The sequence below is a fragment of the Eurypyga helias genome, unplaced genomic scaffold (genome assembly GCF_000690775.1).
Source record: "Eurypyga helias isolate BGI_N326 unplaced genomic scaffold, ASM69077v1 scaffold15235, whole genome shotgun sequence".
In the NCBI taxonomy this organism is placed as follows: Eukaryota; Metazoa; Chordata; class Aves; order Eurypygiformes; family Eurypygidae; genus Eurypyga; species Eurypyga helias.
Genome location: NW_010252217.1, coordinates 60623 through 72760, shown reverse-complemented (window position 1 = coordinate 72760; position 12138 = coordinate 60623). Strand labels below are relative to the sequence as shown.

The following is a 12138-nucleotide window of genomic DNA, read 5'->3' as shown; positions in this document are numbered from 1 at the left end:
TGGTGCAGTTTAACTGAGGTGGTGAGACTGCAATTTGTACAGTGCAAGTAGAAGGAGTGGCTGATTTATTGTACTCCATAAAACAATCTGGTTTTTTTCATTTTAGTTTTGAGTTATTTATAATAATTAAATTTTCTGTACAGTAAATCTTACTGAACTAATATTAAATTTTATATACTGCATGTATAATGGTCAGAGTCAGTTCCATTGCCAAAAAAAAGAGAAAATAAAAGTCATATTATACTGATTTTGCATAAAAGATTAGCCAAAAGATTATTTTTTAAAGATACCATGATTACAAAAAGCTGGAGAGAATCACTTATTAGTTGAAAATGCATAGTAATTGTATTAAATTTTTCATAAGCCCACTGCAAATCATGAACAGGCATCATAAGCAAGAATATATTAAAACAGAAGCAGCACAGAAAGTGAGATAAATGTGTATATGAAAAGAACAAACAAGAAAAAAAATTAACCATTTCTGCTCCAGACTTTTTAGCTTTCCTTAAAACAAAAGGAACATGGATTTTAATGTTTGCTATCACTAGGATTATTCTTTAAGGTTTTAAAGTAGAAATTTTGAAGAACTGTACACAGTTGGTATTTCCTCCTGTCCATGAAGTATTGTCATATACAGACACAGGAAGGCACACAGTCCATGAGGACAGGTAGGGTGCAGACAACCTATTGTGCAAAGTGTCACCACGACAAATACAGGAAGGACACTTTAAGGGGAATCCGTCACGTTAACACATTTACAGCTGAAGCAAAAGACTGGGAACAGTGTAAGCGTGTTTGCAAAATGAAATGTTACTGAAGAAAAAGAACTGCAGTTCTGTATCAATGGCAAGCGTAGTTGCTTTTCCACTCAGTATTCCATGCGTACCTTTGGTGCTACGCTAGTACACAGGGACCGTGCTAGTGTCAAAATGCTACTTCAAATACATCGTTAATCAGTTAACCATTTGCAGTTTCTTGGTAGACAAACTACAAAACCATGCAATCATCTTTCAAAGGACATGGTAACGTTTGGAAAATTACTTAAAGTATCCAAGCCGTTGGCTTTACATGACTTCTAAAAAATGAACTCAAATTATAAAAATGATCAGGTTAAAAATTAACACATCAGTTGATAACATTTTATTCCAATACCAAAATAAGAATGTACCAAACCAGAAAAAAACCTGCAAATAACCCAGTAAATGCTCAAGGCAGTACTGCAACTGTTCATCAAAAAAATAACTAGAGATTCTAACTTCCTTTTAAACAAATACAGAAACAACCATGACATTTTCTTCATTAATAAACTAAACTGAAACCTTTCCCATGTAGCAGAGGGATGTACGTATGGATCTGACATTCTTTGAAGTCCAACACTATCAGGATAAAGTACTGAAGCTTTAATACTTTATATATGTGATTTCTGAAGTTATGAAAACATTGTAACTGAAATAAGTTACTAAAATGAATCTTTGGGATCTACCATAATGACTGACTAATACTACAGCACTAGTGTTATTAAAGAAAAGAAATAATAACTATTTAAGAAATCACTTCCTCAGGAGCTTAAAGCATGTTACAAATTTTAAAAAATAACTATATTTTTAGTTTAGAAGGCTCTTGCATCTAAAACACACATACTTAAGTCTTGAAATTACTAGTTATATACTATTGGTGGAAAGTGAAAGGTTGCGAGATTGTTTCTGAAATTTCAAAATGACCAAAACACTACAAAAAAGCCTCACTCTCAAAACAGTAAAAGATTTGATTGCTTTACCATCATGAACTTGCTATAATTTTAGCTATAAACATTCCTATTACTACCTAAGTAGCTACTCTGCTTTCTCACCACTCATTCCCATCACAGGTACTGGGACAGGAATTGCATAACATGCAAGACTTGCACCAAGTGACTGACTAAAATCAAAATCAGGGTTTCTTTTGGATTGAGTTATTTTTCATCTGCACTGGTTATTTTACACATTAGAGCACAGCCACACCAGTATTTCTGCCAATAGAGTGGCAGTGGGAAAAACACAGCTGTGAGATGGAGATCAATTCTGGTCAGCAATCGTGCTAACCTTGAGTTTTGCTGGCCTTTGCCCTTGTATGAAATTCTTTAAAGCTTCTGTATCCATAATTGTAACATGGAAGTCACTTTAAGCTGTCTGCATAACTGTACATCGTAAAACCTCATTTTATCATAGCGACCCTGTTGATCTCTACTTCCTTGTTTTCTGTGTGTATCAAAAAACTTGAAAGAACTTAACATGTTTTTCTGAAAATTGGCAATAAGCCCCTCCCCGCAAAAAGGGAGTCCAGGACTACAGTTCATACTAAGGGCCAAACTGCTTTATTAACTGCCCTTGCAGAGCTGTTACAAATGGCACTATTCTATACTGTATTGTTATCTACAACTCCCATCACATTACAGTATTCATGATAATACATATTTCTAAGCTAATTCTTCAAGCAATTTGCTGTGTTTTGGCAATGGTTTACTGCTAGTTAGCTTTGGTGCTCAGAATTATTTCTATTTGACAGAAATTAATCTTTTCACTAAAAACTGACACTGAGTCTGCATAGATAACCCACTGAAAAATGTTACCATTCACAATGCCAGGTGTAATTAGTACTTCATTAACTCACCCCTTTATCTCCTCTTGTCTTGGAATTGAATTTCACTGTCTTTAAACGCGCTCGTTCTTTTTTCTCAACTCTACCACAAAAATAGACACAAAAAAAGTTAAATCAGCAAAATTCCAAAACTTCAAGTTACTACTAGTTACAAGTAAGCACACAGGTGCACCCTTTGTAGCACACACTTCTGTTGGTGATGACGCCTTCAGAAAGTGGCAGCGGCTAGTGGCAGACTGCACTGGAAAGGCAGAGGACTATTTCTCAAATGCACAGCTGATAGGGTATTGGAGCATTTTGTGATTACACAGGTCCAGTAAGTCAGGGAGCAAAAAGAAAAGCCATGTCACAGTAAGCGTGCAGCCTCAATTATCAGTCAACAGCAGATGCTAAGATTCAGAGCACCTAATCTCTTATTTGGGTCTCTGATATACTACCAAACTCCTTGTCTCTGTTTACTCTGGGCACAAAAGAAAGACTTTCCAGTTTCCCAGGTTTTGGGTAGGGAGAATTCATAACAGTGTCACGTTTCAAACAAAATTTACTTTACACCTTTTCAAATGTAAATGCTGTAAGGTTACTAAACCCTGAACTTGTTTACGGTGAAATAGACTTGGACCACCTTTGTCAACTTCAGCACTCAACTCAAAGCTAAACAGGATTTTAACAAACTTCTCATGACATACCTGCGTTTGCTTGGGATAACTCCAATTTCATCACTTTCTCCATCTGGCGTTACCTGCCGTGCTTGCCACCACTCATCATCAGAAGCATTAATGACATGGAGGATATCACCAAATTTGAAGTTCAATCCTTGACTTGGAAGGCCACTATCTTTAGTCTTGTCATAATCAAAAAGAGCTCTACATTGAAGAGAAAAATTTAAACATAGAAAAAGCAAGATAAAAAACCAAACAGTGGAGTATAAATAGCACAAATTATGAGGCTGCCTGTGCTGTCATTCTGACAGTTGCTTAAAAGAAGGATGCTCAATGCAGTCTCTCTCTCTCTCACATGTATCTACCAACACTAAGAATATATAGTAAAGTATTCACACACACACACTCCGAGAAGGTTTAATGAACGAGAACACTTTGTCCAGAGCTGAACCCCAGCACTCGGTAAAAGGTCCACATAAGATGCCTCCCGTACTTCAGTAAGCACTCTGCACAAAGTTACACGTCAGCCGAGGGAAAAAAGGCAAGTATTTGAAGCATACAGCACTGTCAAAATTTCTGTAATGTACACCGTTTTGTATCAAGTTACAAACTGGAATTATTTTATTAAATAAAAAATACTGCATTTAAAGTAACAGCTGATACCCTGCTCACAGGGTGGCAGGGAAAAAAAGCTTAGAAATAGGATCTGAGCACAAGTTGGCTACCGCAGTACCCGAAGGCAGAGAACTTTATGTGCATTCCTTTGGAAAATTCCCAATCATTTCATGAAGATCTCATCCTTTATTCTAGTGCAAGCCTGTTTTCAAAAACTAGGTACTAGCCATCCCTGAACACCAGCTGCATGCCTACAGTTTTATTCACATCCTCTCTGCCAGTAAAGTTAGTTTATGCACGTCCACCATTACCCACATCCCTGCTGCTCTGTACCGACTCCATCCCCCTTGCTGCTTATGAAAGCACAGTTGTCTGGAAAGAACATGGTGCCCCATACTGTGGAACTCATCGGAGTTAAAACTGGTTTCTTTTCTCCCTGTTGGATCATTTTATATCTGGATCGGTTTCCTGAGGAACTGAAGAGGCTTGCAGTATGTTTCTCCCAGCACAATCGAGGGTTTAGTGAAGATGTGGAAATGAATTATGACAGGAGCCCCTTCCCAAAGTAAGAGATACTCCTAAGGCTGTACCTTATAAAGAACTCCTTTTTTTACATTTGAGAAAGATGCACGAACGTCACCTATGTAAAACGAGAAGTGCCTGTATGACACAAGCCAAAAAAATCCTCAACTTCATTTCATCTCCAAGCTCGTAAATTCATCACTTGCTAAATAACACCCTATCTCAGTTTGGACTTCATACCAAACCCATCTCAACGTTAGGAAAGCAGGAACAACAGATTACAATGTGATGATCTAAACCAGTGTCCTTTTCCTTATCCTAATTCAGTTAGTTTCTTCTTCCCAAACACTAGTCTTAGGTACCTTTTTCTGCTAGATTTTTAAAGTCTCAATTTTTTTTAACCCATGTAACTACCTAAGTCTCTCTCTTCTTAAAATAAAGTTCAATCGAAATACAAAGCAAAAATAAGAGAGAGCCATTAAATCTTAATTAGTCAGGGGGGAGAGAGAGAATTAGATATGCAAATGAAGAGTTAGCTGCTGCTGAACTGCTATATTTGCATTGCCCTCCAAGGACTGTTCATTATGTTGCTATTTATGTATATCAATGTATGATGAAATTAAGAAGAAAAATCTGCAATTTTACTTCAAATTCTATCTTAATATTACATAATAGCTGCAAAATGCTGTTGCAGGCAGATTATTCATAAATATATCAAGTTTCAGTTACAGGGACATGATGTATCTGATTTTATTTGCTATTTTGTTACTATGAGTTTGAGAAATCACTAGAGGTTCTTATTTTTTGAGTATTTTTATTTGAAAGGTTTTCTAGAGTTGTGGTTGAATGCCTACAAATGTTTTACTGCTGGATTTACCATTCAGTTCAGGTTAACGTTATGTAACTGGAATCCTTTAAGGCATATCCAAAACCAAGTATTACAGGGAAAAAAAACCCCAGCTTCAGTTATTCAAATGGCACGATTAAAAATGATCATACCAGAATGACTTCTTATAAGGAATAAGCTGGATATCTAACATGTTCTGTCAGTATCTAGCAAAATGTGAAAAGATTCATAAAACTTAATTCAGTGAGGTTAAAATTACATCAGAAACCAGACAGAACAGATGTGAACCCATCCTGTGTATACCAAGTTGCCTACCAGTCCTTGGCATCTTCTGGTGTGATGACAAGAGTAGATCTCAAAAGCCCTAGCAGCACCCTCTGTTAAGAAATGTGGGTGGAAAAGTACTTTTTCTCAGGAATTTTAGATTTTGTTCTGATGTACAACAAAGCTGGTTCCAAGAAAGGTATTTGAGACTCAGTAAAGGAAACCACCAGTCTCCACGAGGCTTCTGCCAGCAACCTGGAGGCGGCTGCATTTCTGCAGGAATTGGCCAAGTCAAAAGCTCAACCTCAATCATTTACAGGTAAAAACTTCCATCGATGGAATAAGAGCTACATAAACACAAAATGCTTGTCAGTGGCTGAAAATGCCAGACCAATGTGTGAACACGAGCATAAGCGGTTTAGAACCTAATCAGGCTATAGCTAACCAAGCAAAATAAAAGCATTTAGAACTGTTTAGGCTTAGTTACATGATGAGGGCTAAAGCGATAAATCTTAGGATTACGGAAAGGAAGAAGATCTCATCACAATATCCATTTGTATCTGTGGAAATTCTAAGACATGGATAGCTGGTATCAAGCACAAGAGCAGCTCTGCAAAACCAGAACCCAGACAAAACTACTATAACAGTAAGTCAAAAGATAAGAGCTACATGTCCTAGTCAACCTAAACAGAAGCCTTGTATGGGTTACGTGCTACGCTTGTTTCAAAGCCTTAGAAACAGGCTGCAAAGGACAGAGACTTTTCCGAGCACAGACGCAATTACTCAGGTAGCTGCCTTGTGGAAGGCTTGCTTCCTTCTCCACAGCTCAGCACACACAGCACCATGAACAAAACAGTATCTGCTTTGCATAGGAAAAGTCAAGGGCACCTGAGCCTGGACTTTTAGCAGGTATGCCAGTGAGGTCCTACAACACCTTAAACCAAGCTTAACCCAAGCACCAGCACTACTTGTGTCTTACTTGTTCTACTGCAATGTGCTGGTCCCTGCTAAGAGGCTACTTGCTGGTCCATATTCAATCCAGCGATGAGCTGGTTCAAGGAACTGTATTTTTTAACACACAATCTTTTTACCCACATTCCATGGTCAAAAACTTATGCTTTATCAGCATATGATAACTGATGTAGGAGTTAGCTGGCACATTATAAGCTGCTCCTCACAATTTCCCGGTGAAGCCACCCGTTTTCTTAATTGCTTCATGCTCTTTTTCCAATTCCTTTTAGCCTCCTTTATGTTTAATTCTATATGAAACAATTAAGAGTATTCAGTTCATTTGCTTTGATGCATTTGCTCTCTTCGCTACCATGGGAAATATTCTGTGACAAAATGCTATTGCATGTAGAAATAGGATTTGTTAATGCCAGCAGGGGCTACAACTGAAGCAAGCTGAAGGAAATAAGATGGAAATCTCTCTAAACTTAAGTGAAGAGAGACTATACATTTCAACAAGAACTGAGCAAGGGGGAATATGAAGGCTACTGTCACAAAACCACAAACAATTAAGCAAGTTGTTGAGACTTCACATACACTGACTTAAAGAATAAGCGTATGTTATTGGTGAAGGATTATCATCTCACTGAGAGGCAGGACACAAAGCAAGTAGTAGCACCACTCTTCAAAATTCAGAGAGTTCTCAGGCCTACTACATATTTTTCAGCTATATTACATTAATCAATCAAAATTAAATAATTTTGCATATAACTGGCAATTTGTTAACTTTGATAATATGTAAATACAAATACAGAAATACAACGTCTACTCAAAAGCAGAAAACCACAATACCGATACCATGAAAAAGATTATTACAAAAGATGATCTTTTCATAATCAGAAGATTATTTTGATTACAAAAAGATGATTATACCTGACATATAGGGATCTCTTCTGGCTGGTTCGCAAAGATCCTGATCCTGAACTAATGCTACTGTTCATCATCTGTTCCCGTAGATCATGTATTTTAGCTTCAAAACGGCTGTATTCTGCAAGAGAGAGAGGCACTACATTTAATTTCCACTGGACTTCAGTAATTAAATTACTCAATAAAGCTGAAAAGCTCAGAATAAGCATTCGTTACAGCTTCTTTAATACAAGAAAAAAACCTCTCCAACCCCAACATTATTATTAAGCGCTGTTTTACAATTAAAAGCTACATGAAGTTCATCAAGTTTTACACTTATCAATATTAACTGAAATAAAATTTGAAGTAATTGTGATTAGGCAAAGCAAATAAACAGAAGCAAAGGTCTATTATGCTCAAAAATCTCTTATTTTTAATCTATGGTTCAGAGTAACTATTTTTTCCCTAATTAAAACAAGCATTTCTACTAACAATTATCATTTTAATAATAAGAAAAAGACTGATACAGATAAGTTCTAACCCAGGACAAAAAAGCCTTCAGAACATATGCATGAAATATATATGCTTACAACCAAGAACTATATTTTAAATGTTAAGGAATGAGAATGTAAAGTGTCTGCAAAAGCAATATTGAACATATACTTTAAAATTACTGGACTTGAATTAGATGAAGAATTTAGCACCACAAGGTGGAAAATATGCAAAACTTTTTCCGAATAAGGCACTCAAGAAAGGAGTGCCTTATTCCCATGGGAGCTCAAGAAAGGGAAAAAATAAAAATCCAGAATTCTGGCATGAACCTCAATCCACTTGTGAATGGCATTAGAGATTCAAACTCCCTCTACAGAATTATGTACAATGTTAATCCTGGAAAAACGGATTGTGTACTTAAGCAGCACCATGTACTAAGAAAACTAAGCTAAACGCATTTGATTGTAGCTACAAAAATAGCAGTAAAATAGTAATAGCTCCTTCAGGACAAACATTCCCTGAAGCAAGGTACTTACATGCTGTCAGCATAAAATATGAAATCAAAACAAGGAAGTTTTTCCTTCAGCTGAACAGTTTGGACTTCAGGATCAACAGATCCACTTGTGAAACCTTTCCAGTTAAAGGGGAGGTTCTGCAGCCACCACGTTCGCCAGCAGACCACGTGACCCCAGATTATAACAAGCCCACGCTGGGAGAGCCAGGGTGTGTGCAGCAAGTCGCTGCTGGACGGGATGGTGTGTTGCTGCACCCTTATTCTCTGTGGGCATCAAATCCACCCGGGAAACTCAAGACTGATCCCTCTAAAATGCAAAAATCTTGAGGAAATGCCTAAACTAAAGTTCCTTTAACAGTCATCTAAATTCCAATCACACAGTATTACAATTAATACCAATACACTTAAGCATACTACATTCTGTAGCACTTTCTCCCCACACGCTCAGTGAGCACTAAGGCTTACAGACAAACTAGAGAGGAATAAGAAAATCCTATTGTTACAGAAGAATATTCTGTCAACCAGTTTCTGCTATATAACTATCTGCATCAAGGTAAGTATAAATCTGATGCTCTAGCCAGAGTAACTATAATTAATCTTATGACAGTATGAAGAGGCTCTTAAATAACCCTGACTTGGGTCTTTTAAACCCAAAAGCTAGTACTTTTTAAGATAGTAGCTTAGTTTTAGAAACAGGATAAAGTGCCTTTTTAAAAATAAAGTCCAGATCAAATAACTTACGAGCACTAAATCATACTGCTGAGGTTGTTTGACAAGAGAAACAAAAACAATATTTCCAGCACTATCAATGCTCTCACTAATAGCAACAGAATTTAAGATGACAGGATACTAACCTAATAGGAATGTGCAAAAATAACATTTTTTAGAAAGCAACATCCCTTAGGGGAAGGACCCAGCTGCAGAGAGAGAATAGTCTACCCATGCTGGGCTACTGCTGCTGTGCATGGCCTTGGGAAAAAGTTACCTCATTTTACTCATTTATACCTGAGAAATGATCTTTTAAGCCTCTCACCTGTTTCTTGGGTATTTTGGAAGATTAAACCTTTAAAGTTCAAACACACTACAATAATGGTAGCCAAGATTTCTGACATATTTTTTATACCTGCTGTGTGAGTGGGAATAAGCAAGGAAAAGACCAGATAATCCAGGCATTTGCTTGTGCTACAGCCTGTCCAGTACTGAAAATATCTGTAGTTCTTTGCAATAGCTACTGGAAAAGACTACAAATTTCTGTTAAGACAGTATCATGGGGCTTCTGTTGGAAGAACCACATTTCTTCCTATGTAGCATGTTATATGTACCAGAATTCACAGGGGAGGCTATTCCTCACTATCCCTTAACTCTACTTTAGCCTATGGATCATCTTCTGGTTCCTGGTCTTCCATTTCCTGGAATAATTTAATTTTTCTTATCAGAACTCCTGGGAAGTGCTGAAGGAGTGACTGGAACATCTGTGGGAGTAAGGAGGAGAATAATTCCTACAGAGACGCTCCTGCCATACCAATAAAGAAAGAAAAAGAAACTGAGAGGCTGGGGCTGAGAAGGCTCTGTGTTCAAAAAGAAGGGGTGCCAAGAGATGTCATATTTAGGAAAAGCTTAAACACTCTGTGCAGATGGACTCTAGTGAGTTCTTTTGATGTAGAGAGTTGTATTTCTCTTACAGAAGGTTTTGGGAGGAACAGGATATAGAAATCTCACAGTGATTGGGTTGGCAGCTAAAATGTAGACAGGATCTTCGTTTAAAGAGAAAGCTTGGCATTAGATACAGTGGTACTGAAATTAATACTGGAGACAGCAGGACTCTTGATAGCTCAGAAAAGCAGTATCAGTTTGGTACCCAAAGGATCAGCACTCATTCCCTGCTGACTAATGAGCTGACTAACTTCAGCATTATGAAGCCAAGTGTGAGCTCTAGGAGATCAGAGGTTACATTTCTCTCTCTAAGAAGAGTTGGATATCAACTGTCTCTAGTACACTGATGCCATCTGGTAGCTTGCAACCTGCAGAAGAAAAGTGGCAGATAGCAGGCAGAAGACTGCCCACAGCTGTCCCATCCTGCATGCTCCACAGGCAGAAGCAGCGTCAACAGCTGGAAGCAAGGCCCCAGACCCAGATCTGAGAGGTGTGCGTATCAAACGTGATCCATACAAAACACAATTTTACCTGATTTCAGAAGCACCTGAAAACTACCTACACACCTCTATGCCTTTAATCAATCCTTGCTGTAATACCTCACTACTTACTAAACACACACAAAAACCAAGACCACACAACAGAAACAGGCGAACAAATTAGAGAAGCAGCAAATCTACACTACTGGAAAACCTCATGTAATGGATATACCAGACACAGTTGACTTTGTAAGAAAACCCTTAGTTAATGTAACAGAAACAGAAGTACCGGATAAAAGCAAAAGCACCACCTTTCGTGGAGAGACAACAGCTGTGTCTCACACTGATGAGAAAGCAAGTGTTCAGGGATGAGAACTAGGCAAGCCCAGTGATACCCTCCCTTCCAGTACTCTCCCATCCTCCAGCATTTTCAGTGTTCACAGAATTTCACTGTACGTTTGTATTACCTGTTTCATTCATCTTATCATCACTCACTTCTTCCAAATGCTAGAGAACTGTTTCCTTTACAATTCCATTATTTCTTACAGGGGATGCATAATATTATATGTAGTGTATGACAAAATTGATCATACTTTTTCCCTTAAACTAGTGAACAGTACAATAAAATTCCATAGGCTAAGTAAGTGTGACAAAGCCATACAATGCACATACAAACACAGATTTTTTTTTTTTTTAAAGGCTTTATTTTGCCACTTCAGCACTCTAGAAATTGGGAGCTGGGACAGGTACAGTGAACAAGATAAAAAGGATGCTCTGCTTTCGTGGTTAAAAGGAATTGAAGAGCTTGGCTGAGAAGGAATACAATTGATCTCCGGTAAATGCAACCAGGGTAACAAACTGAAAGAGAATAAGCTATTTAAATAAAAAACCAAAACTGACTTTAACCCAAATGAAGTAGGCTGGTCATAGGAATTCCATCTACAAATCTGCTTCCAATTTCCAGTCTTCAAAACACTGAGATTCTGAAATAGTATTTTAAAAAGAACTATGGTGGCACAAGAAACACTGCACCCTGCAATGAAATACAAAAAATACCAAACCAAACACACACAAACCAAATCCTCAATCCTTTCAGGTAAGAATTTGACCAGGATGTGAAACCTGATGTATGTGCAACAGTAGTGAATGAGACTTAACTCGGGATCAATTCTAACCTCCTGAATTTTAGGAAAGTTGCTGATGCTATATATCAAATAAAGAATAGGCAGCAAGACTAACATGAAACACAATAAAAATAAGAACATAAGAATAACAGTACCTCTTCTTGGCTAGAATTTTCTCAAAGTTTCCAATAAGTTTAGGGGCAGGGAGGGAGTAGTACCTGCTATCATAGCATAGAGCTTCAGGAAGCGCAAGCATCTGCTGCTTCAGCTCATGGCATTTTTCCAACAGTACCTCACCATCACCAGAGAAGAAAAACCTCAAAGCCTACTCTGGTTTACACATAAGTTAAGAACATTGGATGGATACATTTGGGCTCAAGTTTAAACTTCAAAATTATGCTGGATAAGGAGATGATGCAAAACTAGAATAAACCTGCTCTTTTTCATGTCTGCACATATTGCAAAGCAACAAACAGAG

General features: G+C 37.6%; 1 protein-coding gene across 3 annotated transcripts in view; it reads right to left on the bottom strand.

The window, feature by feature from the left end:
- Nucleotides 1-12138, bottom strand: part of DLG1 (discs, large homolog 1 (Drosophila)) — an 84092-nt gene that overhangs the window by 20456 nt on the left and 51498 nt on the right. For all 3 annotated transcript variants that reach the window (XM_010152292.1, XM_010152293.1, XM_010152294.1), the window contains 3 exons: nucleotides 7426-7540; nucleotides 3324-3500; nucleotides 2650-2719 (listed from right to left, as the gene is read on the bottom strand). In XM_010152292.1, the coding sequence (XP_010150594.1) occupies nucleotides 2650-2719; nucleotides 3324-3500; nucleotides 7426-7540 (362 nt within the window). The remainder of the gene's footprint in view (nucleotides 1-2649; nucleotides 2720-3323; nucleotides 3501-7425; nucleotides 7541-12138) is intronic.